Here is a 27942-nt window from a genome sequence, read left to right on the forward strand (position 1 = left end):
AGTAACAGCTAAGGTGGCAAGGACAAACCAAGGCGCGATTCCACCAAAGTCCACTCCGGGGAACCAGTAAATTCATCGGGCGTTCTTACAGGGCATAGGTGAGGGGTTCCTTTCCCCAAAGGGCTGCACCTGGAACGCCCTCGCCCTGCAGGGATGATAACTTATCCACAGCTGCATGGATGGAGCTCCAGTCCCCAGACTAGATACCCTAGCCACTTCCGGAGGCCATTTGCAATTAAGGCAGCGCTGCCTGCAGCAGGTGGTAGGGAATGTCTGGAGGCTCGGGTGAGGTTCTCCCGGTCCTCCCCAACCCCTCCTCCATCAGGGGACAGAAGCAGTCAACAAGCCCAGCTGCGATCATTGTTTTGCAAGGAGGCGGAGCAGAACTTCCCCAGATCACGGTTGCTTGGCTGGGAGGACAGTCCCTCACAAGGGTACACTTCTCTTTCTTAAGAGGCAGGGACTCGGTATTACCCAGGCTGGTCCTAAACTCCTCGGCTTCAGCACTCCTGCCTCAGGCTTCCAAGCCACTGGGACAGCAGGCATGTGCCACATGGGGTGACTTGTTATTTTTGTTTACGTGTGCGTCCCTGCTAATCTGTATGTGCACCCACGTATGTGCAGGTAGGTGCCTGTGGAGACCAGAAGAACGTTGGCTGCCCCAAAACTGGAGTTACAGACAGCTAAGAGCCACTATGTGGGTACAGGGAACTGAACTGGACTCCACAGCCAGTGTTCCTAAACACGAAGATGAGGGGAGGTGGAATTTGCATATTATACATATGCAAAAAGGGCTTATATGGACTATATAGAGTTCTCCAATATGAATATGTAATATGAAAACAAAAGGTTCAGTTTAAATATTTTTAGCGTGTGTGCGTGTGTGGACTTTGTGCCATAGAACAAGTATAGAGGTCACAGGACAGGAGCTGGCTCTCTCCTTGCCCTGTGTGGATTCCAATGACTGAACTCAGATCATCAAGCTTGACAGTCAGTGCCCTTCACTGGAGAGCATTCTTGCCGACCCAGGTACATGTTTTTGTAAGATGTGCAAATGTTCAGAGCTTTGCAATCACAGGATAAAGTTGTTGCTGAACATAGCAGCACACGCCTTTCATCTCAGGGGCATCCCTGTGAATCTGAGGCCAACCTGGTTTACACAGTGAGTTCCAGACCAGCCAGGGCTACATAATGAGACTGTCTCCAAAAAATAAAAAAAAAAAAAATAAAGCAACAAAAATGTCCAGATTGGTAAGTGCATACATTAACTCTGGCCTGTCAATACAGTGGAATACAACTCAGCCACAGAAAAGTATGACTTTCAAAATAATTATATGAAAGTAGCCAGATCCTGAAGAGTGCATGTGAGTCTAATCTTGTAAAAACTTTAGTGAGGACAAACTGATACCCAGAGGTAGAAAACAGATAGGGTTGCCTGAGTGGGGAGCAGGCCGTACTGGGGAGGGCTGGGAGGAAGGGGTTGGGAGGAAGTTCTTTAGAGCAATGAATACGCTTGTTATTTTAAATTGTACCAATGCGTTCATCAGCTCTGCGTTTGCCTCTTTAAACACTGGAGTCCCGTCTCAGTTACTTTTCTCACAGCTATAACAAATTAGCCTACAGAAACCATTTAAGAAAGGGTTTATTTTGGCCCCCAGAAGGAAAGGCACAGAGGTGATGGATACAGGACAATACTACATAGGTATTGTTTGGATTTGAACTCGATCCTCCTGCCTCAGCCTCCTGAGTGCTGGAATCCCCCATGCCTGGAAAAACCATATTTATTTATGTATTCTTCAAAAGGAAGTTTCCAGAACAGTTTTTAGAATTTTCACATGAAGACAGTTCCCTGGGCTGGAGAAGTTTGGGGTGGCGGGGGTCGGGGGACAAATCGCTGAGGTGCCTAGTTAACATATCAAAGCAGATGCTAGCTGCTGGATTCTCCCAGCACCCCTCAGCCCCTCCCTGTTACAGGGTCCTTCTGGCCATTTGTCCTAGGCTGAAACCTGTCAGCATTCACAAATGCATTTTTCTTGTAACAAAAAACGTTCAAAACTGCCAGGCAGTGGTGGCACAAGCCCTTAATCCCAGCACTCGGGAGGCAGAGGAAGGTGGATCTCTGAGTTCGAAGCTAATCTGGTCTACAGAGTGAGATCCAGGATGGTCAGGGCTTCGCAGAAAACTCATGTCTTGAAAACAACAAAATGAAACAAAAATCTTCAAAGCTGAAGCCCGTGTGGGTGGGTTAGGGACTAGTCTTGAGAGACAAGGTGGCAAGATGATGTCCTTGACACTGGGTCACAGGAAGGGCCACAGCAGGGGAGTCTTTTGAGACTGGCTGGCAAAGCTCTCTCCATGTGTTTTTTTCTGGAGAGGGAATGGACAGGTTTGTTGGTCAGAGAGCACATGGGAACTCAGGCCTGGGTGGGCACTAACCTCCAGCCCTCGTGGTGGACAGAGGGAATGACCAGAACCACCAGACTCCGGGCTTTGGAGTAGCAGCCTTTTAAAAGCAAGCTCCAGAGTAGTCCCAAACCCCTTCTGAGTGTTCCGGCCATGTTGCTGGGCCACAGATATCAGCCCTCTCCTTTGGGCACAGAGAATTCTGAGAACAACCCGAGCTAGAAGGCTCACCAGCTAGCCCTGTGCCCAGGTCAACGGGGGCTCAGTGGAGCCAAGGATATAAAGAGCCTCCAGACCCAGCGATTCCCTAAACAGGGTGTGGTGTGCAAGCCTGTAGCCCCAGCATTCGGGAGGAGGAAGCAGGAGAGTCTGAAGCTGAAGGTCATCCTGAGCTACACAGTGAGTTTGAGGCCAGCCTGGGCTGCATGAGACTCTGTCCCAACAACCAAAGGGGGGTAGGCAGAAGCGTCCACAGTGAGCGTGGGAGCAGGCGTCCCCGCCATGCCTGGTTTTGCACACGGAGGAGAATCTCTCGACAGACACAGTTCAGATAGAGGTGCTTTATAGGCAGTCAGTCCCATGCCTCAGCAAGTCACTTAACCACTCCGCCTGTTTCCCCATCAACAAAACGGAGGTGACAGGAAAGACTGCTAACAGCGGTGAACATTAAAGGCGTTACCATTTATGCTAGATGTGTTTAGGCCTGGCCCCAAGTGGCCTCTGTGATGTGTTCGTTGCCATGGAGCTCTCTTTAAAGCCCTGCCCCTGCCCTTCTTCATACCATTGAGATTCTTGTTTTATTTCTATTGACCTGTCTACTAAGCACCTCACAGAAAATCTAGAACCTAGGTGGGGGTTGGGGTGTGTGTGTGTCACACACACTTGGATCGACTGTTTCTGCAATGCCTGCCTTTTCCAGCAGGGGGCGACCAGCACCAAGCTTTGCTTGGCATGGGTCCCTGGCTACAACCTGCAGATTCCTACACTGCTCTCCTTTCGAGCCCTGGGCTCAGTTACTTCTCCATGTGACCATTTCTCCACCTATGGAGCTTTGTGCCTTACCGTTCAGCCTCAGTTTCCCCTAGTGTGAAATACCAGTGCCGTCCACTCTGCCTCCCTGGCCTCAGTGTCCCAAGCTATACCAATCTTCTCTCCAGGGCAGCTCTCCCTCAACCCCTGTACCAAGAGACTTTCAAATAACACAAATGAAAGACAACCCCCCCAAAAAATCACTTCTTTATTGTTTGATTAATAAACTGACTCGGAGGGATGAGTGGATTGGAGGAGTACGGAGGTGGTGGCTAGTTTTGAGTAGCCAGAAACTATTGTTAATTGTGTATAAAACATGTTATAAAAACCACGTACAAAATGGGTGGGCAAAGCAGGAGCCTTACAGAGGGCTCAAGGCACCTGGAAATTTGAGACATGGTCCAATCTCACACCTGGAGCAGTGGTACCAGGGGCTGAACCCAGTACTTCCTACCCCGTGGAACAAACACAGTCTCTCTCCTCAAACATCACTGCAAACCTGCTCTTGAAGGAGCATAATGACCACTGGCCAAGGCACCGCCAGGAATAAACTGAGCCCTGAGCTTCCTTCTCTGGGGCCCAGAACTGGAGCTGGGCCATCCCTGTTTCCCAGGGTTCCACAGGGCTCAGCCTTCCTCTGGGAGGAGTGGCCATCGGACACTGTACACAGGCACATCCACCCTGGGCTTTGGCCTGTCCCGCGAGTGGGCAGAAGAGCTGGAGCTGGTCCTGACTGGCTTGTGAAGACTGGGATGTGCTGGGCAGTACAGTCCTGCTGAGGCCGCTGCGCCAGGCCAGGTCCTAACTGGGATAACACAGACAGCACCCGGTGCCCGATGCGTCCACGCTGGACTTGGCCCCGGGTCCCAGCAATCCATCGGTGACAGAGTGCTCCAAGATAATGTCCTCCACTCGGGTGATGTACAGTAGTGTCAGCAACACACCAAGGAACTGAGGACAGAGAGAAGGCAGGTGAGAGTCTGCAGACAGAGGGGCATCCCTTCCTGACAGTTCCCTCGATGACGCTGGGTGGCGGGGGGGGGGGGGGGGGGGGGGGGGGGGGGGGGGGGGGTGACGCATCCCAGCATGCACTGCCCTGGCAGCCCCAGGTTGGACCTCCTCTAGCCCTCCCAGGGACATGGAGACTTTCCTGTGCCTCCCTCTGTGCTGGGCCATCTGCCTCCACCCCGACTCTGCCACACTTTATCCAGGGGACCATGGGAAAGTCACTTCACATTCTGAAGTTTCTGTTTCCACTTCTGTTAAGTGACCAATCGAATCTCACCGATGGACTGAAGCCAGAGCCAGTGCAGAGAGAGCAACTGAGGCCACTCCATTTGCCTCTCCTTCCAGCCCCCCCCCCCAGGCCTCCCTCTCGGGGGCTCTAACCGTCCACCTTCATCACCCAGCCTGGCTTTACCTGCAGCCACAGACTACCCACCTGAGGAAGCAGGATGCCCAGTAAGAGACCCGCCATGATGGTGTAGTTGTCCATGAACCATATCAGCACGGCATTGGTGCAGCCCCGCACATAAATGACGTTCTGTGCACTCAGGCGCTGTTCGGGAGGAGGGTGTCAGCATGGGAGGGTGGAGCTGGGTTTTCCAGTACTGCCCCTGGGACAGCACTGGGGGCAGTGTGGTAGCACTTTGGTGGTCAGAACAGCTGGGCACTGGGGGGATGCCAGAGTATGCCCATGCGCCTCTCAGGTGCCACCCAGCAGTGCACGCTATTACCAGAGCCAAAAGCCAACTCCAGGCGTATGTGGGAAAGTATCAACAAAGTCCCACAACTAACTACACTGTTTTAATGAGCAGTGAAGCTTCCAGAATTACTGTTAGATTTTTCCACAAGTGAAACATCCATGAAACTTTGCTTCATGCCTCAAATTATTAAAAAACGTCATTTGGGGGGTGTGGCTGCTGGCAGGCTGCCCATGTTCCAGAGGATTTCCCCACCCTCATGTATATATGGGCAGAACTAATTAGACCCAGTGGGTTATTGAAAAAAGAAAGAAAAAAAAAAACTGGGCATGGTGGTACACACCATTAATCCTAGCACTCACTCAGGAGGCAGAAGCAGGAGAATCTCTGTGAGTTTAAGGCCAACCTAATCTCTAGATACGAAGTTCCACATCAGCTGGGGCTCCATAGGGAGACCCACCACCCCAGCACCGCCCCAGCTTCCTGAGGATCTATCCAGAAAGCTGATGCAGGGGGATATCCAGGAAGGACTTGCTCTTCCCCCAGGGACTCCTGGGTGCCAGGCAGTGTGAGCTGTCAACAAAGTATAGGGCTGGGCAGGCAGCATGTGAGGGGCCCTGGGAGGGAACGATGCCTCACACAGACAAGCCCGCCTGGAGTACGGATTCGGCAAACCTGGGCAGGTGGCCTCCCCCAGCTCCCTGAGCCCTTCTGTGACTGAAGGTCAGGGAGGGCTGGGAAATAGGAGCAGCCAGAAGCCCCCCCCCCCCCCGCTAGAAACCCTCCATCATCTGGGGAGTGGGACAAGAGGGGCGCCATTTCTGGGGACAAAGGGTTTCCGAGCCCTTACCTCCTTGTCAATGGTTTTGTAGCCGCACATGGTGTTGACCACATCTGTCTGAAACAGAAACATATCACAAGCCATGAAACATATCACAGGCTACAATCTGAAGGACACGCCCTTTGCAGACGAGAGAGCCAAGGGGTGGGCGTACAGTCTGGGATGGCTGGAGCTGAGATTTCCCACCTCCAGCAGCAGGCTCCAGCCTGCTTCATAGCTACCTCTCCCAAGAAATGCCCAGTGGAGAACCCAGAGCAGCACCCCCCCCTTCCTGGGGGTGCCCGTGAGAGATCACCCCTCCACCAGCAGCAGTTTAAGTTCTCAGCTGGAAGCACCCTGAGGCACCCCCCTTGCTGACCCATCTGTACGTCTCAGTCTCAAGCCAAGCGGCTCTCGTTTTACTGGCTCTCAGAAAGGAACTTCTCAAACCACAACTGGGCCTCTGCCAGCGGTGGTTTACCTGAGGGCAAGGCTGGGCCACTGGCCACGCTTCCCTGACCTTTCAAACTGGGGCTTCATTCACCACCAAGGAGCCACAGAAGTTCTTCTCTGAAAAAAAAAAGGGCCGCTCTCCAGGGCTCCCTACTGACTGATTTACACATGGGAACCCTGTGGCCAGACTCTAGCCCCCATCAAATCCCTTCCCAAGTAGGCCCCCTACACTTCCCATCATTGCCTGTGCCCTGTTTGGTCCTATCTTCAGCCATAAGGGGAGAGGCAGAGTCCCAGGTCCAGCCTGAATCCAGCTTGGGTCCCTGCATAGGTAAGTGAGGCCTCTGCTCGGCCAGAGAACCACTGGCGGCCAGAGAGCCCCTGGCACCAGGGACAAAGCAGGTGAGCAGCAGAGTAGCCAGCCTGGCCTCGGGCCTCGCTTCTGAGATCCAACCCCAAGAGGTTGAAGAGGAGGCAGCTTTTGACAGACACGGGGGTAGGGTGGGGGAGTGGATGAGCAGTTCTCCCAGCCGATTCTGGAAAGTCAGGGACTGTGACCTGTGAACCCACCCCATGTGCTGGGTGTCACATATGAGATACACAGGAGGTAAAGTGTGTCACAGGGACAAGTGTATGAAAGGCTCTGGCCAGGGTGACACTGCTTGAGACCCCAGCCCCGGATGTCACCAGCTCATTCTAAGTGGCAGGGTTTGGTGCGTGCATAAAAATAACCTTTCTCAGTTAAGACGCTCCCCTTGGATGCCCTCACACCCAGCAGTGCCCAGAGCTCACATGGCACTGACCCCTACGGGAAGGGCCAGCCGTTCACTCATTGAACAAATGTTAATCAGCATTTGTTGGATACCAGTCACCGTTTTAGGGACCGGAGGCACAGAGGACAAAAACGAAGCCCCCGCCTCAGCACTGGTAGGTAGGTAGCCTAGAGAGAAGGCGATGAACTAGAAAATGACGTAGCTGAGTAGGAGGAATCAAGAGAGACCTCAGTGGGCAGCTGGAGGCGGGACTCCATGACGCCTAGTGGACATGGTAGTGTGAGGGCCTGACTCCCCTGCCTCAGCGCCAGTCAGCTTGGAAGGATCATATGTATAGATTTAGCTGAGGCTGCCACCCAACCTCCGCCAATGCCCACCCACCCTCCCACCCACATGCACTTCTGTGTGCACCTCAGCCTGCCCTCCAGCACTGGTGGATCCCTCAGAACCTCCTGCTAGACCTGCTGCTAGCACCTCAGGGCTGACTTCTGTCACTCAGGAGGACACCAGCCCCCGTGGTGGTCTTCAGGGTACCGCCTTGATCTCTCCTACCCCTGCTGATCTCAGCCTGCTCCAGCCACAGAGGCCTTCCTGCTGTTTCTCAAACACACCAGGGCGATCCCCACCCCAGGACCTTTGCATCTGACACTCCCTCTGCCAGGAACCCCCCTCTCCCCCAAACACCTGTGTAACTTACTCCTTCAGGGTTTTCCTCCTAATCCATCTCTGTATCTAATCCATACCGGGTTTTCCTCATAATCCGATCAGTTTCTCTCACTATACCATTTCCATTTGGGCAGAGACTTCTATATGTGGGCCTGCAATCTCTCCAGAGCCTAGTAATATGTCTGCCGCACAATAGGTCTTCAATTAATGATTGCTGAATGGATGAATGGATGAATGAATGAATGAATGAGTGAGTGAGTGAGTGAGTGAATGAATGAATGAATGAATGAACAAATGAAGGAAGACACATTGGGCTTCCACAACTCATCTTGGACACCCAAAGTGCACCCAGGGGCAATGAAGTTCAGGCTCACCCTCTGCATTTCTCTGCAAACCCTGGGAACCTTTCACGGCACTCACCTGGCCCAGAGGTCCCCGCCCCCACTAAAACAGCAGGGGGGGGGGTTCCAAGTCCCTCAGCCCCGCCTCCCACTGGGTAAGTTCATTTGGCGCTGTTCCAGACTTGGGGTGAGGCCCCGCCCACAGCCACTCCATTGCCATGGTTACAGGCTGGGGTGATAGGCACAGCTGTTGAAACCATCAACCAGAGACTTTGCTTGGGGAGTATGGGGGTGGGGTGGGGGAGTTCACTGTCAGGCTTTTCTTTTCTGCTCTAGTCTAGAAACCGGGCAGTTCCTGACATACTTGTCACACACATCAGGACGTGTGTGAGCGGTGACGGCACAGCTCGGCATCCCAGATGACGGGGGAAGTGACAGCTGAGAGGCTCCCGCTGGGGAAAGGTGGAGGCTGGCATTCACATCACCGTCCCTTCTGGCCCCAGCCCGGCGGTGCTCACCACGCCTGCACTGCACTCTGCCTGCAGGGTGGAGCTGGCTGCCCCTGCTGAGCGCCTGGCCCTCTGTGAGCCGGACACAGCTGCATCCCATCCCAGCCCTGCCAACCTTGGGCAAGCCTTCTAAAGGGGGTAGAGTAACGGCACCCCCGGCCTCCCCAAGGCTGTTGTAAGGGCTGAGGGAATACGAAGACGTGGGCCACGCCCACACATGCACGCGCTCAAGAGATGTTCACTCACAGAGGAGGCTGCCCACCTAGCTCCCCTTTGCCAGAGCCGACCACCACCTCCTGCCCACTCCCACGGCCCGCTCCACGTGGGCAGAATGGGGGCCGTGTGGCCAGCCGGGCGATCCCGCGCCCAGCCCCACGCCACCGCGGTTACCGTGTTCCGGATGCAGCAGGTGTAGGGCACCCCGCAAGCCAGGGGCCCGGGGGCGCTGCAGTCGTGGTACTGGTTTTTGCTCCAGTCCCTGTAATCCTCTCCGCCACAGCATTTGAACTGGGGAGGAAAACACAAAGAAAGATCCGCAGTCATTGCCAAGGCCGGGGTCAGACGCAGGAGCACTGGCTAAGAGGATGCTGATGAGGTGTGTGTGGGTGTGGGGGGGGAAGTACCAGGGTGGGGGGGATGGGAGTGCCAGGGTGGGGGAGAGAGCGCCAGGACCTCACGAAGTCATACTCTGTCAGACAGAGCTGTCAAGAAGTGGCATGACTATCCAAAAGGGGGTGAGCCCTCCACCCAGAAGAGACATGCAAGGTAAGGCTGGATTCCTTCAACTGGGCACGAGATAGTGACTAGACACTGGAAAGGAAGTCTGTCCCTGGCAACTGGTCTGTATCTTCTCCTTCATCATCAAGCCCCTGGGGTAGGGGGGTCTAGCTGGAGAAGACAGCCTCAGAGGCCAGTCCAGGGAAGCTCTGCTCCATCCTGACCTTGGAAACCTGAATAAACTACCCTAGGCTCTCCCCTTAGCCTCCCCCTCCCACCTGTCCCTTCTGTGGCCAGGGCCAACTTGGGGGCGGGGGTGGCGGCAGAGAACAGTTGTGCAGAGGACTAGCTGGATGGCTTCCTCCTGGGCTCTGCACAGACGGGCCGACGACGGGCCAAATGATGAGAGCCACAGCCAAGCATGCGGGCATGCCTGGAATCCCAGCAGAAAGGATGGTACGAGTTTGAAGCCAACCTGGGCTACATAGTGAGTTCTAGGACAGCCTCGGCTACAGTATAAGACTCTCAAAAACAAACAAACAAAAAGAACTATACCAAAACCACCTAGGGGAGGGGGTGACCAGGAAGGGGTGCTGTACACCTGGGCACAGGGAAGTGGGGGGAAGGGTGGGTGGCTTTATGTTGGGAGGACAGGAAAGGCTGTTCAAAGGAGAGGGCATTCCATCTGAAATATGAGCAAGGAAAAAAAAAGTGAACATGTATGTGCAAAGGCCCTGTGCAGAGGTGAGGCTGTACTCAGCAGCAGGTGGGAAAGCCAGTGAGCAGAGGGAATGAGGTTCAGGGGACAGAAGCCAAATGTGAAGAGACCCATCAGGCAGAGCAAACAGGGGTCTGGGGCTGTGTTCCAGGAGTGGGGAGCTGAAGGACCATGTGGGGGTCTGGGGCTGTACTCCAGGAGTGGGGAGCTGAAGGATTGTGTGGGGGTCTGGGGCTGTGTTCCAGGAGTGGGGAGCTGAAGGACTGTGTGGTAGGAGCACAGGTAGACACCACTGGGCCCCTTCTGAAGTCTCCACAGTGCCCTGTCAGCCACTGAGACTTCCTTGGGATCCACAAATGCCCATGTGCAGTGTTGTACAGGGGACATTTATTCTGCTGCTGGACAGATACACATTCAAATCCTCACATCACCACTCCAGGGGTGTGACCATAGGCAAGGTGCTCAGCCTCTCTGGGCCTCAGAGGCTTGTCTGCTAGAAAGAGCAATGCCAGCTCTGTGTGGCTGAACCGGACTGTAAGAGAGTCTCCGCAGGAAGCATTCTGCACCAGGCCCAGTGAGCATTAGTCACCTCCTACCCCCACCTAAGGAGAAATTAAATCTCCGAGCCAGCTAAGGGCTGGTTCCAACAAAAGCATCTACCAGGAGAATGACTCGGCTCTCCCAGTCTGGGCTGGCAGGAAGCACTCTGCCAGAAGCTGCACCTGTTTCTCCTACAGAGGAGCACAGAGCCAAAAGCCTGGGGTGTGGTGAGGCTGAGCCTCCGCTGAAGACGCACACAGGGGACCAGGAACACTCTACTGCCAAGTGGGGGGGGGGGGGCTGTGTTGCTACCATTGGTTAGTAAAGAAGTTGCTTTAGCCTATGGGAAGACAGGTTATAGGCAGTTGGGAAATCCAAGAGAGATATAGGAAGAAGAAAGGTGGAGTTGAGATAAACACTTAGGCCGCTAGGGGAACAAGATGTAACAGGGAAAGCAACAAGACACGTGGCGATACATAGAATAATAGAAATGGGTTAATTTAAGATGAAAGAGCTAGTTAATAATAAGCCTGAGCCATAGACCAAATGGTTTGTAATTAATATAAACCTCTGTGTGTTTATTTGGGACCAAGCAGCTGCATGACACAGGAAAACTTCCATCTGAAATTGGCGCCCAACATGGGGCAAGAATTTCCACATAAAACCTGAGAGCTTAAAAAAAAAAAAAAAAAAAAAAAAAAGTTCTAAAACAGAGCCAAAAGCAGCTTTCTAGTTCAGGTCTCATTACAGACCCAGTACAGAGACATGTCCCCTGGCCTCAGTGGGCTTCAGCAGCAACAGCTCAGACTCCCACAGTCTCTCATGGGCCTCGATACAAAGAGGTTTCTCCTAGCCACTGCCTGCGGGCTTGGAAACACAGCCACAGGCTTAAAAACACAGGCATGCTAATTAATACTGCTTCCCAGAATCAGGCAGGTGAGTGTGACTCGTTGGTACCTGCGCCATGTTGAAAAACCAAGCAGGGCAGAGCCAGCAGCCAGGGCTGCTGCAATGAATGAGGGTGACCCCACTACACTGGCTCTAAGCATGCTCTGCTCTAAACATGTCAGAAAGAAGCCGAGGGAGTCTCAGCCACAGCCAGGGGCGAGACCAGAATTGGCCCCATGGTGCAGACAAGAAACCTGCTCCTCCAGGACAAAGAGGGAGGCAGGCAAGCCCCAGGAAAAGCTGTGACTGTTGCACCCACATACTGGGCTGGGCCTCGGGGAGAGGGACAGTGTGTCCCAAGAGGACGCACAATCATCATCACATTCAATTATGCGTCAGAGTGAAGGGAGAGGTCTTGTCCTGCGTCCATCGGAGGAAGCTGGGGTTAGGAGAGAGTTTTCTCCCCACCTTTGCTGAAGGGACTGGGTCTGGTAGGCTGGACACTGGGGGAAGGTCAGCCAGTCCTGAGAGAAGGAGATCCCTGTCACCTGGGGCGGGGGGGCGGCGTCCTGGGGCCCTGCAAAGTGGCCAGAGTGACATCTGGCCTTGTGAGTTGTTTCCCCATGTTTGAAGGGCCATCCCTAGACCAGTTACCTGCATTGGCAATGGACAGGTCACCTGGCCCTTCACCCCACTCTCTGGAACAGAGGCTCAGATCTGGGGCAAAGGTCCTGGAGGTACCCCTCTGACCCCACGCTCCCCCATGTCACCTTCTTCTGAACAAAGTCCATGATGTTCTTGAAGTCCAGGTCATCGTAGTAGTTCTCAATTCCTCTCCGAATGTTGTCATTCAGAAAGTCAATGGTCTATACAGGAGGAAAAGGAGCACACATCAGAGGCTAGGTCCAGATCATTCTACAAGTCCAGGTTAGCACAGAGGTGTGCCCAACAGTTCCCACCTACTTGAGTAGAAGGTCCCCTCCACTCCCTACCCTGAACACCTGAGACTGTCCAGCCCGCAGATATTCCCCAGGCTTTCAAGGCCCAGGTACTAAGAGGCCAGCCCGCCATGTGGTGATATTGTGTTCCCCAAAATATTGTGCACCCTAATAAACTTATCTGGGGTCAGAGAACAGAACAGCCACTAGATACAGAGGCCAGAAAATGGTGGCACACACGCCTTTAATCCTATCACTTGGGAGGCAGAGATCCATCTGGATCTCTGTGAGTTCAAGGCCACACTGGTAACAGCCAGGAATGGTGACTCACGCCTTTAATCCCAGGAAGTGATGGCAGAAAGCAGAAAGGTATATAAGGCCTGAGGACCAGGAACTAGAGCTGGTTAAGCTTTCAGGCTTTCGAGAAGCAGTTCAGCTGAGATCCATTTGGATAAGGACTCAGAGAGGCCAGGATCAGCTGAGGAATTGGGGAGGTGAGGTGGCTGTGGCTTGTTCTGCTTCTCTGATCTTCCAGCATTCACCCCAATACCTGGCTCTGTGTTTGTTTTTATTAATAAGACCTTTTAAAATTCTTGCTACACTGCCATGCTCCAGCTCTGAAGCAGCATGCTGGGCCTCAACCCTCCTGATTCCCGGCATGCATTCTCTGCCCTGCCTAGCAACAGGCCTGAGCCGGAATCTTCCTTCGGTCCTCCTCACTCTCATCACCCGACCTCTTGCTTTACCAAGAAGGAAACTGAGACCCCAGGGGAAGAGGACTATGGGGCTGGGAGAAAGGGGAGAGAGAGGACAGACTTCGCCCCGGGTCACAGAGCAGGCTGGTCGGGACTGGAATCAGGTCCCCTGACCCCCTCCATGGGCCTCTCTTCATCACTTGGTACACTGACCCTCAGGCCACACAGTCTCCTCCCAGTTTGGGCACGGTCAACCTCCACCGGGAAGAGCGCTGGAATGTCACCCTCTCCCAGTCACGCTGGACTCCCGGGATCAACAGCCGGTTTGTTGTGCTGAGGTCCCTGGAATACAAAGACTCCACAGCGGGCAGGGCTGGGGTGGGAGAGTGGACAGCCCGGCCACAGGCTTGCTGTGACAATCAAAGCTTTCAGAGCAGAGGCGGAGCACCAACAGAGACTGGGCACAAAAGGGCATTCTTGGCTCTGGTACAGGACAGAGCCGGCCAGACAATTCCTGGGGGAGGCACCATGAGGTATACTGGAATGGCAAGGGCCAGCTTCTAGGCCCTGTTAGGGTTTAGTTTCCCTCTGGGGACCTTCCAGATTAGAGATGAAGCTAAGAGGGACCCTCAAGTCTCATGGTTAGGGCCACAGACCCTGCTGCCTCAGGCCCCAGGCGCTTCTTTGAATCTCCAAGCCTCCTTTCTCATCCACAAAATAGGGAGGCAAGTACAGTCAGCCTTCTGAGGGTGTCAGGGGTTTGAACCCCCTGAAAGTGCTCATGAAATGCTGGGCATACAGTAGGTCCCAGTAACTCAGACGTCTCTGCATGTGGGGAACAGATCCCTCAGGGTGCTACTTCAATACTGTCACAGAGGAAGCTCAGTCCCCAGGGGTGCTAAGGCCCACTGCTTGCCCAAAGGACCTCCTGCCAGAGCACTAGCCCCTAGTATGAGCCTCCTGGAGCTTCCAAGAGACGCTTGCAGTTCTGAGGTCAATATGCCTTATCCAAGGTCCCCCAGCTGACCAAGACGCCAGACCACCAGCCCGACACACTCTATGTCCCAAGCTAAGAAGCCTAGGCTCGGGTGTGGCTGCCTCTTCCTGAGATGCACACTCCTTAAAGTGAGGGGAGGACAGAGCCTGACTTGAGAGCCTGGAGGACCTCCCCTCCCCCACGCCTCTGATGATGACCAGCAGCAGCGTGGACCCTAAGAGGAAAGGGGAGCCGCGGGCTTCTCCGTGGGGCTCTGAGGTCACCAGCACACAGCCCTCCCTGGGTCTGGCACTGGACCCCTGGGTAGGGGCTGAGTGGACCCTCTGCCTGTCAGCCACACTGCGTAGGCACAACAAGAAGCAACCAAATCTTAGCCTGACCTCCCATCTAACCTTGCCTGCCTGTTCCTCTGGGGGATGCGGTGACAGGCCAGCTGGCTGGGGTGGGGTGGGGATGAATAAGAAACAGGACACCAGGGCGAGGTCTGTCTGCCACCCTGAGGGGGCAAGGGAATGAGCTCACAGCCCTGAATGATGTACTGCAGGGCTTCAGTGGCGGAGCTAAGCATGTGGGTGACACCAGGGTTAGGGACTTGTCTAGGTCATGAGGATGGAAATGTGATGTGGACAGCTTCTTTCCACTCTCCAGGCACTGGGGACAGACACAGAGCTGACTCACCATGGCCTCCCTTCCTACCTCAGCCATTCTAGACAGATCTCCATGGAGTCCCTTCCCTCAGGGCAGGCCATGGGGTAGATGAGGGCAGGAGGCACAGTGGCCAGGGTAGGCTGGTAGCCTGTGGGGTCTTCTTTCTATCTATCTATCTATCTATCTATCTATCTATCTATCTATCTATCGCATTCTCCCTCCCCTGCTAAGTCCTGTTAGTATCTGAGGTATGTGCTAGCCCCATCAAGACAGACCAACAGACCAGGAAACCCCATATACCCATATGAGGACCATCTTTCCATCCAGGAAGCTGCACTACCCCGTTAGGGGGGGAAGGTCCTGCAGGGAACCTCCCTGACCAGACAGGGGGAGCAGATAGTCCCCGGCCCGGCCAGCTCAGTGAGATGGTTCTTGAGTTGTTCTGGCTGCTGCAAACCTTCACTGCTCCTGGAATTGTGTGTGTGTGTGTGTGTGTGTGTGTGTGTGTGTGTGTGTGTGTGTGTGTGTGATATGTTTCCTGGGAACATGAACAGGATACGGAGGTGGCCCCTAGGCTATGGCCATTGAAAAGGGGTGGGGGAAAGTCATAAATTCCCATGATGCACTCAGGTGGTGCGGTTTCTAAGTCATAAAGCGCTTGTGAGTGTTCCCGGCTCTCATCATGCATGGTTCAAGAGAGTCGGACTCAATCAGGGGGGACAGGGCACCGAAGAGGGAACTCTAGCTTCTGTAGCTGCTCCCAGAGGCCAGCCACACCACTGTCACCACAGCCAGCTCTCAGCCAGGTCACACCAACAGGAGCAACTTCAGCCAGCAGGCTGCCTTTCACCAGGGCTGGCACGTACCACGGACACATGACCCAGAGCAAGCAATCATCAGCGGCCACATGACTCTCAAAGTGTGTTAAGCCACCAGATAAAGTCATGCAGACCTAACCTTTCCAGAATTTTCCTTTAGATCTAGATCTCTAGCCTTGGATGCCTCTGCCTCACCCCAGAGAAGTCTTGGACTGGTTTAAACGGATGGAGGCATGTGACGCAGCTCCCTGTGCCGGGGACAAGTGTGAAGGATCCCAAGAGCATCCCACAGACTGGCTGCTCGGGGACGATCCAGCCGTTCTAGGGATAAAATTGCTCTGGCCCCTCTGTAGGCTACTCAAAGCTTCTGTCACTTTCTGGACAGCTCCTGAGACCTCAGGCAGTTGTCTATGCATCCAGGTGCTTGGCCAAGGGGACTGTGGATGCACCAGCTTTGTCCTGCCCCGACTTCAAGATATCCTAAGTGCCAGCTAGTATGCTATGCCAGGATAAGATAACCAGGGTGGTGCTGCCTGCCAATCTCTGGCCTGGCATCAGGAATGACCAAAGCATCCTCTCTGATCAAGACAGAAAGCCACCTGAAGTCACCTTGTTCTGCTGGGAGAGGGGGCAGGGAGCCTGGGAGAGAAGTACAGACCAACCAGCTACAGCTCAAGACCCTCCAGTGTTTCTGCTCAGTTTTGCTACCTCTGACCCCCCTGATGCCCTCTCCGTGAAACCTAGAGCAAGCTAGGACAACAGTAAGTATGGAGCATACAGCTCGGGTTGTGGGGTCACCAAGTCCCCTTCCTATGCCCAGGGTCAAAGCACCGAACGTTTTTCTGCAGGCCTCACCTGACTCCTCGGCACACGCCACACATGTGCACAGACCAGGAGCCACGGCACTCTGATCTCTGGGTCCCCCTGTGTGCAGATATCTCACCTGGCTCAGGGACAGTTTCTTCTCACATCCAAGCATCTACCTATCACTAACTGGCCTTGGCTGCTCCCCGAGAGCCTGGCCTGGTGATTAGTTCTCAGTTGTCACACAAAGCAGACTCTCTGAATTAACAGGCAGCCTACAGTGCTGGACACTGAACTTGTTCTCCAGTGGCTAAAGAAATCTGCCTTCTCCAGAGGAAGCCGTTGACTTGGGCACTCCCTCCTCCTCCTCCTCCTCCTCCTTCCCCTCCTCCTCCTCCTCTTCCCTATTCCCTCCTTGGCACTGACCCCTCCCCCACCCAGCAGCCTCCCCTTCCCCCATGCTCAGCACTGGCCTGGCTCCTGTCTTATGAAATCGTAGGCAGTGGAGCCAAAGGGGGCATTGCTGGTTGTTGATGCTGTTTTTGTTGCTTAATGTAGCATTCCCCGCCACCACCACAAAAAAACAAAAAAAGAAAAACTCAGGAGCTAGAGGAAAAAAAATAGATCGAGAATAAACCAACCCAATCCACTCTGGTTTGTTTCTCCAGATCTTTTTTGTTTTTGTTTCTGTTTTTAATTTTTGAAATAAGGAATTGCTGTGTAACCTACATAAACCTCAAAGTTGCAATCCTCCAGCCTCAGCCTCCAGAAGTTCAGAGATCATAGGTGTGAGTCACCATGCCTGCTGTGTTCTAACAACTTTAAGTGTTATGATGACTAGATTGTGATTTTCTTTTCGAGACAGGGTCTTGCTATATACTCCTGGCTAACCTGGAATGCACTATGTAGCTCAGGTTGGCCTCAAAGCCTCAGCAATCCACCTGCTTCAGTCTCCCCAGTCATGGGATTACAGGCGTATGTCACTATTTTATATGTTTACTTTTTTGTTGTTCTTGGTTCCTTGCTCATGACCCAGTCCCCAAGGCAGGCAGAAAAAAAAATAACAACTAAAAACCCTAGAAGCTCTGTTCCCCAAGGAGGCTTTCAGAAGTGGTCATCTTCCCCACTCTGGAGGCCACAGAGATCAGCTCTGCCTTCCTTGTCTGGTAAGGTCATTCCAGAGGGTTCTGTGGCAAACCCACCAGAGGATGCTGAAGAATCCTCAACCATGCCTCCACAGTGGTCTCCATGACGACCCAAAGGGACAGTTTAGAGAACTGAACATGGGGATGGCCCTACAGGGGGAGCACTGGGGGAGGAGCTGGGAGCCAGGGCTGCCTTCTCCCAAACATCTCTTCTGCATCCTTCAGAATCGCTTTGGCATGGTCTGTTGTTGTTTGTTCTGTTTTTTGAGACAGGGCCTCTCTAAGTAGCTTTGGCTGTTCTGGAACTCATTATGTAGACCAGACTGGCCTTGAACTCACAGAGATGCACTTGCCTCTACCTCCTGAGTGCTGGGACTAAAGGTCTACACTACCCCACTCGGCCTTTGGCATGTTTTGTTTAGTTTTGAGACAGGGTTTCAAGCAGCTGAGGTAGCCTCAGATTTACCAAGGAGTTGGGGGACAGCTTTGAACTCCCTCACACACTATGAAGCACATATTTCATGGGCCATGGAACCCATAGGGTGTGGGGATAACTAGAAAGTCGTTCCTGACCCTGGCCTTGGCTTCTTGAGCTGTGAGGACTGGAGGTCCTAAGAGGCTCCGGAGGCAGTGGCCTTCACTCAGCTCAGCCCCCTCATTTAAAAGAAGGAAGTGATGTCATGGCCATGGCTGACCTACACAGCACTGGGAAATGGCAACTCTGACAGCCTTGGACAGGCACGCTGGAAGCAGAACTTGCTCCTTGGAAGGGACAGGTTTATTAAAGCCAGGGCTGATACTGACCATGAGCCGGCCCTGGATCTCAGCCGGGAAAGTGCTAACCTAGACCCCTGCAAGTCCGCTGGCCCACTGAGAGCCTTGCTGACCACAGAAGAGCATACCCATATACAACTGGACTGAATACCTCTCTCTACCCCAGACTGCCGGCAAGTGAACCAGTACCAGCTCAGAATAGATGGTCTGAAAAGTGGAAAGAAGAAAACAAAACACCTAAAGGGGCCTGGGGTGTGGCGGCACACATCTGTAATCCCCCTGCACTTGGGAGATGCAGGCAGTAGGCTCAAGATCATCCTTGCTATCCAGCTAGTTTGAGGCCACCAGACTATGGAGACCCTGTCTCAGAAAACACACACACACACACACACACACACACACACACACACACACACACAGGTCTTTCTGTTCTTGGAAGGAAGGATTTCTTAATCCCTCTGGGCACTGATGACTCTCCCTGAACCTCTTCAGTGGAAACTGGCCCTTTCCCCCTGAATGTCTTCAAACTCACCCATTAGGAAGCAGACCTCGAGGTCCTAGGTAGGTTATACTTGTTTAGGATTGGGTCTCACTGTTCACGTTCCCTCCTGGGTCAGAACACCACCATGCCATCCCGGAATGGAGTAGGGATTAGACATGATGCTCTTTGAGGGTTTGGGACAGTCATTGGTGACTTGGGATCAACTTCAGACAAGTTACATGATTCAGTAACAGCCCTTGAGGCACAGTCTTGTTTTTGAAACAGTCTCTCTACATAGTCCTGGCTGTCCTGGAACTGGCTAGACCATACAGACCAGGCTGGCCTTGAACTCACAGAGATCTGCCCACCTCTGCCTCCTGATGAGACATAGTCTTGACAGTGCCTGGAAGGCCAGGGACCAAGCCCTACCTATAACGCAGAAGAAGGCAGCAGAGGAAGCTGGCAGGAGACAAGACAGAGCTTGGTGTGCAGCTCAGTGGCAGATCGCTTGCCAAGTGTGGGCAGCCCCTGGGTTCCACCCCAGCATCCCAAGAAAAAGAGGATCCCCTGAGCCGGAAGACGGCTCTACACCATCACTAGCGGGATCTCGGACAAGAGATGCCGAGGAGGGTCTAGTATCCGCCTGAGCCATGCCCTGTTCATCACATTCACCCTAAACTCCGGGAGTGAGTGCTCAGGGTCAGTGAAGCCACGTGACCTGACTGAGGCCCCACAGCTCGTATGAGGCACCTGAGTGTGGACTGCCGTGAAGGCATTGGGGCCCTGGAGCCGTGAGACTTGTGTGAGTCTGTGAGGTCCTCCTTCTGCGGACACTGCTAGGTGTCCAGTGTTGGTGGGCCTTGGGTGCCAGGCATCACTCACTCAACCTGTTCCTCCCCTCAGTCCTGTAAGCAGTACAATGGCCCAGAACACACATCGAATCCCATTATGTCAGGCCTGGGGACACTTGCCTCCACTTCCCTCTGGATGACTGTCCCAGCCTCCCATGTCACCCTACTTCCTAACCGCCTATTCTCCACTTGGCAGCTAGAGCGAAACATGAGTCAGGTAATGTCCTTCCCTGCACACAGCTCTCTAACAGCTCACTGCCTTTCAAAGTCACCCAGGACACCTAAGCCGTAGCCTCTGAGGACCTAACTACTCCCCATGCCAGCCTTCCAGCCTTCTCCCTACACTTTACCCCACCAGCCAAGCAGACGCCAACCCACACTGTTCTGCCGGCCCGCCCAGCGGCTCCTCCTGCCTCTGCCCACTCAGTCCCTTCCCATGATACAGTGCTTGCATGGTCTGGGCTATCCCAGGTCACCCAACTTCATTTTCTTAGTTACTTCAAAGAAACCATCTATCGGCCCTGCCCACGGCAGTACCCTGGGTAAAGCCCAAGACATACGCAGCAGGTGCTCCATACGCACATGGCTGATGAAGAGCCCACAGGCCTACCTGGTTCCGGAAGATCAATGCCACTATGCCACCGATAAGCTCCATTATGAGGCAGATCCCCAGGATATACATAAACTGGAAAACAAGATTCAGAGATTCAGGGGAATTGCAGGCGGGCAGCGGGGAAGGGGGGGCTCAAAAGATCTATGCTAAGATCAAGCATAATAAGGTGGTAGTCCTCTCTGACTGGACCTTGCCGCCCCTCCTAGAGAACTCCATAGAGGACTGTGCTCAAGAAGGCTTGAATCCGGAGAGTGGCTGAGTTGCCCCAGGCAGATAGATATTCCTCATATTTGTCCCTCAGGCTCCTCCCCCACTTAGAGTGGTTATCCTCCCTCTAACACAGCCAGAGGGGGCAGGCCTGGGTAGCACTTCCAACCCCTGAGTCTCCACCGCCCCCAAACAGCTCAGAAGGGGCTTCCTACTCAACCAAGTACAGAAGCGGGGCCTGAAGTTTGGAGGACACACCCTCCATCCCCTTATCCGAGAAAAGATATTGACCAAACTGATGCTAGCAACTTCCAGCTCTTGGGCAGTCCCAAGAGCCTGCTGGTGTGTGTGACTGTAAAGCTACCCCGTCAGAGGGATGCTGGGGGCCGTGGGGGTGAAGACACACATGCATCAGAGGACATGGGCCTTCGCACCCAGTGTCCCCAGCATTGGGGGGGGGCACCCCTCAGCTACAGACAGGGGCGGTGTTGCCGACAATGCTCCACCCGAGGGTCATGTGATCTGAGCCAGGCACTCCAGTGTACTGGGACTCTAGCCAGAGTGTCCAAGAAATACGCCCTGGACTCAAAAGCAATAAAGATTCTGTGCCTGAAGATGGGAAGCAGGAGCGGTCCTGCTGGAAGTGGAAAAACAGACTGCCCAGCCTTGCCCGGAGGTGCCAGTACCGTGAGGATCTTTGGCCCCCATAGGTTTCCTGGCTGCCTGAGCTGATGATTCATCATCCCATCCCCCGGCGCTGCTTGCTCTCAGCTGACTGTCATTTCAACAGCTGGGAATACAGAGACCACAGCATCTCGGGAACAGCAGTATCCAAGTCAGATGTACATGCGTGCTGATGTGAGGTAGCCGGGGCGGACCCGGACCACTGTGCTACAGTGGCTGATGCAGGAAATGTTCTGGGGCAGCTGGATTGTGTGAAAAACAGAAGGAACAGAGCCGGCCGGGGCAGAGCCACAGGCTCTTCTGCTTTCTTAGAGGCACCAAGAACCACTCCCTCCATCCTAGGGCTGGGAGGAAGCACTTACCGACTGGAGAAGGCACAGGTTGTCCCGGAGAGAAGCTAGCACCCCGATGAAGGAGACAATGAACATGACCACCCCCAGGAGGATGAGGATGATGGCCGGGGCCAGGAAGGCGCTCTCGAGGGTTTTGTATTTCTGCCTCTCGACCTCTGCGTAGATCCCCACCGACAGGACCAGGCCCCCAATCAGCTGCACAAAAAAGAGGAAGGTGAGGGACCGCGGAGATGTAATACTTCAGTTGGAGCATGCATGCCTACCACGAAGGAGGGCCTCCCTAGGTTTGACCCACTACAGAGCATAAACCGAAGGCAGAGGTGCACACCTACAATCCAAGCATTTAGAAAGCGGGGTCAGGAAGTTCAGAAGTTCCTAGTCCCCACACAGGAAGTTTGAGGACAGCTTGGCTTCATGAGACCCTGTCTCCAGTAGGGGGGGGGGGCAGGGAGGAGGAAGATGTCAGGCAGGTTCCTGACTTTACTCAAAGGATCTCTCTGGAACTGTGGTGCCAGACACAAGACATGGGCCTCCCAAGGAACTGCACACGAGAGCCCAATGCTCTAGGCTCAATTATGTTTCCCCACAAACCGGTGCCTCAGAATGTGACTATATTTAGAGTTGGGACTTTGAAAGTAGTAATTAAGTTAAAATGAGATCATTAAGGTGGCTCTAATCCAATATGAGCGCTGTCCTTGTAAGAATAAGTAGATTACAGGCTGGGAGGATAGCTCACTTGGTAGGGTGCTTGCCTAGAACGTGGATGACCTGGGTTCAATTCCCAGCACCACATAAACCAGGTAGCGGTTCAGCACTTGAAAGGCGAAAGCAGAATTGGGGTTTGAGGACATCTCTGGCTACATGCAAGTTTGAGGCCAGCCTGGGATACATAAGACCCTGTCTGAAGAGGAAGGAGAAGAAAGATGACACCAGAAACGCACAGAAGGAAGAAGCCAGCCATCCACAAGCCAAGGAAAGGGCCTGGAAGAAAAGAACTCTGTCAACAACTTGATCTTCTAAGGCTTCAACCTACCAAGGTATGAGGGAAAAAAAATCTGTGGTAGTGTATTATAATGGCCCCCGAAGACTGACACCAAGTGTAGCGGACAGTGCTGGTGGACCAGGGAAATGCCACTTCCTGCAGCGTCAGAGAACGTGGATTTGTCTCAGCTCTGGGACACTGGCCAGGAGTCTACATTCTCATCTGAATAATGGGTATGAACACACTCCTGTCCTGCTCACCTCACAGCTTTCTGAAAGGTTTTAGTGAGATAATAAAGATGAGCATTCTAGAAACGCGGGGGCACAGGGTCACTGTTATGCATACTCAACAGGCGGGCCACTCCAGGGACACTTCCCAGCTGCTCAAGGAGCAGACACTTCGCTCAGTCTCATAAACAAGGAATTTCCCTTCTGAATGACCACTGAGAAGGCCGAATGTCAGAACAGCGGAGATTTCTAGGGCATCTAAGTGCGATCTCCCTTCTTGGCATTTTAACACTGAGACATGGTACATACTTAGCCACATGGTGTAACTTCCCACCAGGAGAACCCAGGCTCCTCAGGGCTGTCAATCACACACAGGCTCACCCCATGGCCTTCTGCTCCCCTTTGGCAGAACATGCTTTTCCCTGACATCCTATGGCACGGTCCCCCAAATCCTCTGTGTGTTCCATTATCACCAGCTCCATGAAGCCTTGTGGGGCCACATTATTAAAAACTGGAAATCCCCGATTGTTATGGTCCACATGCTTGTAATTTCACCTCTCAGGGTTCTAAAGGGAGAGAACTGGGAATTCCAGGCCTGCTTGGGCTACATTAGAGACTCTCATATTCTCTCTCTTTCACACACACACACACACACACACACACACACACACACACACACCACATACACACAAAGTAAAAAATATTCTTTAATGATGGAGCGGGGATCCCTCCCCATGAAACTCCTTATATCTTTTTTCCTGATTTATTTTTCCTCTTTGTGCTTATTAGTATGCTGGAAGGGGGTGTTTAACTTGTTTGTTTTGTTGATATAGGGTCTCACGTAGCCCAGGCTGGTCTTGAACTTGCTGTGTAGCCCAGGATGGCCTTAGACTGTAATCCTCCTGCCTCTGTGTCCCAAGTATTGGCATTACAGCATGCACTTATTAGTATGAAATATACATTATTTTTTCATTTGTTTTACATTTATTTGTTTATTTGGGGGTGGGAAACATGTGAAAGTCAGAAGACAACTTTTTGGGAATTAATTCTCTCCTTCCACCATGTGAAGCTGAAGATTGAACTCAGGTAACTTGGGTTTTCACTCAGTGAGCTATCTCATTGGCCTTTATTTTTCTTTTTTAGCTGTTTATTCCCATGACCCCCTAGACATAATCCCCAGGACAGGTAGTCTTTTGACAGTTCAGGGCACCCCCATCACCCTGGCAGTCCTGAAGAAATCTGGCCAGCATTGACACCCTGTGTCTGCTGAAGAAGCCTGGCCTGCAATTTCCACAGATCTCAAGGTTTGGATTAGACATCACTCTCCCCAAGTCTGTCCACGCAAGGGCTCCAACATCAGGGCTGTGCATTCTGGAGGGCAGAGAAAGGACTTTAGATCTATAGATTGCTCCAGTCCACAGAAAGCAGTGTGTAAAAGTAACAGAAGCCACGTCCAAAGTAAGAGAAGTGAGGAATAGTTTTGACTGTGTTGGTGAGCTATGCTGGAGATTGGGCAACCCCGGGGCCACATCTAGAGGACACAGAGGCTGCCCCGACTGACTTCCAGCCTTTCAGTGGCCATAAGAGGCTCCTCACAGACCATCGTATCCTCCCATAGTGCCAAGACTATCTGTGGAAAAGGAAGTGCCCGCTTCCGCCTGAGCACTGAGAAGTGACAGGGATACCGGGAACCACACTGACTAGACACAGAAACAGCTGAAAGAATTACCAGGAAACCGGGTCTCTTGGACCCAGCGTCCTCTTAGATATTAAGCTGAGTCTTCCTGGTTTGCAAAGACGGCTGAGACCCACCTCCTGTTCTAAAAAGAAAGTCTTTCCAGTACGCATGACCAGGAGGCCAATGGCATGGACAGAATCAGCCAGCAGCTCTGTATGAGCAAGTTAGCCAAAGCAGAGAAACTGTGGGCAAAGGGATTAAAATGACCATTTAGGTATATTTTTTAAATTAACAGGGCAACAGATGTAACAGAGACAGACAGACAGACAGACAGACAGACAGACACACACACACACACACATCCTACCTCCCTATAAGAAAATGGCATCCACGGAAATAAACTATACCCTTGATAGAGAAAGAGTAACTATAGACTCTCTGGTGAGTGGCACTCTAAAACCCAGAGCATGGTTTAAGCAAGACTGGCCTCAGCTCCCAGGGTTCTCTGAGACATGCAGTGGGCAGACATTAAAAAGCCAATTCTTATGCTGGGAATAGTCACACACCCTTAATCCCAGCACTCGGGAGGCAGAGGCTGGTGGATCTCTGTGAGTTTAAGGCCAACCCGGTTTACAGAGTAAGTTCCAGGGCAGCCAAAAAGTCTGATGTGGTTGGTGAGCACCTGCCTAAAAAGTCAGGTCCCCTTCTGACTCCATGCCCAAGGGCTACTCACAGCATCCTAGCTCTGATTAGGTTAGCTCTGGATGGGTCAGTTCTGGATGGGTCAGCCCTGGATGGGTTAGCTCTGGATGGGTCAGTCCTGAATGGGTCAGTCCTGGATGGGTCTGGGTCAGCCCTGGATGGGTCAGCCCTGACACACCTGCAGCTTGGCGCAATTATGACAGGGACCATGGCAGCAGGCAGGCAGGCATGGTGCTGGAGCAGTAGCTGAAAGCTTACATCTTATCCACAAGCGCTGACAGAGAGTGAGACTAAGCCTGGCGTGGGCTTCCAAAACCTCAAAGCTCAACTCCCAGTGACACGCCTCCTCCAACAAAGCCACACCTCCTAATCCTTCCCAAACAGTCCACCAAATGGGGATCAAACATTCAAAGCACCACAGATGACGACATTCCTCAGAGCACAGGAGTTGTCAGAGCCCAGGCACGGAGGGAATCAAATATGCAGGACGCAGGTTCTTGCCGGCAGGAGGGGTGGGGCTTTATCTCATCCTTGGGTGAAAAGTTTGACCCTCGCCCTGTCCCTGAACTGTACAGCTCATCTACTTTAATGTTTCTAGAATTGATTCCATATGCTCTTGGAAGTTGTAGGCATCCTGTTGTAAAAAGTTCCTCTTTCCACAAGGAAGGGCTCTGGGCCCAGATCTCTCCCCTCAGTCCGCTACCCTCCTACCCGGTCCCAGCCCCCAGGCCCGGCCCCACCCCTTCTTCCTGCTTGAGCCCTTGCTCAGCCTTAAATCCCAGAGCTGTGGGACAATTTCAGACAGAGCCGATCTCGGCCCTCCGCAGAAGGACAATGGGTGGATTCTTTTATTTTTACAAGCTCCCTGGAGCCCTGGGACCACTTCAGGACAGTCCTCCTGGCCGCAAACCAAACTCCTCTTGGTCTCATCACATTCCCCCATCAGACGCCATTACCATTTCCTCGCCAGGCTAGCCGGTAGCAACAGCTCCAGCCACCAAAGCCTGGGCGAAGCTGCCCCAGCGGATGCCAAAGCCCAGGCCTCCGGACTCCCCCACCACCACGCACCAAGCCATCATAGGCCCGTCTCTCCTGGTCAGTCTGAGATGGCGTCATCCTTCACACGGTCGGTCGCCACCCTGGCACAGGCTGACCCGGGCCCCTCCAGCAGGTGTCCGGAGCAGCACTGTTCGTGGCGAGAAGCAGGCATGAATCTTCCCGGGAACTTAAAACTTCCCAAGTGATATTTACATCTCTGCTGACATCAGTTTATCCATCTGGTTATCCGTCAATGCCAGCGGGCAATCCGGTCCGCTCCTTCGCTAATTATAGCCCTGCCCGGGCAGCGAGTCACCCCAACCCCAGGGCAGGAAGCAAACGGTCCATTCGTCCAACGGGACAGCTTCAGCTAAACAGATGTAAGGAGAGGGGCGCAGGCCATGCCCATTCGGGGTGACGGTGGGAAAAGAACATACTGCCTGCAGTCTGTGGGCCAGGCCTCAGACTGTGAGACCAGGCCGCCTCTTTGCCCTTCTGCGGAGGAGCCCTGTTGTTCAGTGGAAACTGGGTCCTTTCAGAATCGGCCTGGCGCTCAGCTTTCCCGTGGGCAGAGACAGGCCCGGCTGTTCGAAGCTGCTGGGAAACAAGCCATGCTGGGTGGTGGGTGCCCCAGCACCTGCACGGCCTCAGTATGTGGCTGGGTTTGCCTGGCTGGCTCACCCCCAGCTGGAAGAGCTTTCCACTTAGAGAGGGCCATTTCCAACCCTAAGGCACATAACAGCTCCTGCTGTGTTCCAGGCACTCTGTTAGGCTCCACAAGGGCACAAGGAATCCGAATCAGATAGAGAGCAAGACTGGGGGGGCGGGGGGGAGAGAATGTCTGTCCTGTGGATGGATTCAGGGAGTCTTTGAACTCGGGCTGCAGGGAAAAGTCAAGTCTTTCTTTTTTCCAACCAAGTATCCCTTAGAGCCCCCCCCCCCGAGGCTTGCTCCCTGGGTGGAGCTGCTGGGGGCTGGTGGAACCTTGAGGAGGTGGGCCAAATCAGAAGTCTTTTCTTCAGCTCGTTGGGGGCACGCCCTTGAAGGGAACAACTGACCCCTAGCCCCTTCCTCTTCCTCTTTGCCACTTCCCTGGCCACAAGGTGCATGATGGCTCTTCTCTACCAAGAACTCCTCCAAGAGGGCTGCCTCATCTTAAGCCCCAAAGCAACTGAGCCAACAGATCATGGCCTGAAACTCCTGAAACAGCGAGCCCAAATGAACCTTTCCTCTTCACAAGGTGATTGGCTCAGGTAGCTTGTTAGAGTACCACAGCACTGACTAATACAGCTTCTAACGGGAGTAGTCTCTGCAGTCTTACAAATGGAGGCGGCCTACAGTATTGGTGACTGTCACTGATGGAAGACAGCGTGTCTCCCAGGCCTCTATGCCAGGCTCTCTTCCCTAGAAAGCAGGAAGGAGCAGTTAAAGAAAGGAGTCAGGAGCTGGCATTCTGGGCCTGCCTTGGCCATGGCATACCCTCACTTTGGGCCTTGTTACTTACCTGTCAGAGAGAAAAAAAACCTGCTGCTATAAACAGCATTTTTAAAAAAATTTATGCATATATGTGTTGAGGCTACATGTGTGTCTGTGTGCCACTTATGTGCCTGGTGCCCAAGGAGGCCAGAAGAGGGAGTCAGATCCCCCAAAACTGGAGTTAGAGGTGGCTGTGAGCTGCCATGTGAGTGCAGGCAATCTGGGTTCTCTACGGGAGCGGCCAGTGCGCTTAACCACTGATCCATCTCTC

At 53.3% G+C, this 27942-nt stretch overlaps 1 protein-coding gene across 2 annotated transcripts in view; it reads right to left on the reverse strand.

Annotated features, from left to right (window-relative positions):
- Positions 1-3620: 3620 nt before the first annotated feature.
- The window catches only part of Tspan15 (tetraspanin 15), a 42942-nt gene continuing 18620 nt past the window's right edge, over positions 3621-27942 (reverse strand). Inside the window, exons 1-8 of one of the 2 annotated variants that reach the window (XM_028886183.2) lie at positions 26226-26288; positions 21578-21763; positions 20322-20396; positions 12331-12426; positions 9088-9204; positions 5986-6033; positions 4874-4990; positions 3621-4383 (exon numbers count right to left, since the gene is read on the reverse strand). In XM_028886183.2, the coding sequence (XP_028742016.1) occupies positions 4234-4383; positions 4874-4990; positions 5986-6033; positions 9088-9204; positions 12331-12426; positions 20322-20396; positions 21578-21763; positions 26226-26273 (837 nt within the window). In that variant the 5' untranslated portion in view covers positions 26274-26288 and the 3' untranslated portion in view covers positions 3621-4233. Of the gene's footprint in view, positions 4384-4873; positions 4991-5985; positions 6034-9087; positions 9205-12330; positions 12427-20321; positions 20397-21577; positions 21764-26225; positions 26289-27942 lie in introns of those variants that run through there. The other variant, XM_028886182.2, reaches the window with a different exon arrangement.

Source organism: Peromyscus leucopus, chromosome 16_21 (assembly GCF_004664715.2).
Source record: "Peromyscus leucopus breed LL Stock chromosome 16_21, UCI_PerLeu_2.1, whole genome shotgun sequence".
Taxonomy (NCBI): Eukaryota; Metazoa; Chordata; class Mammalia; order Rodentia; family Cricetidae; genus Peromyscus; species Peromyscus leucopus.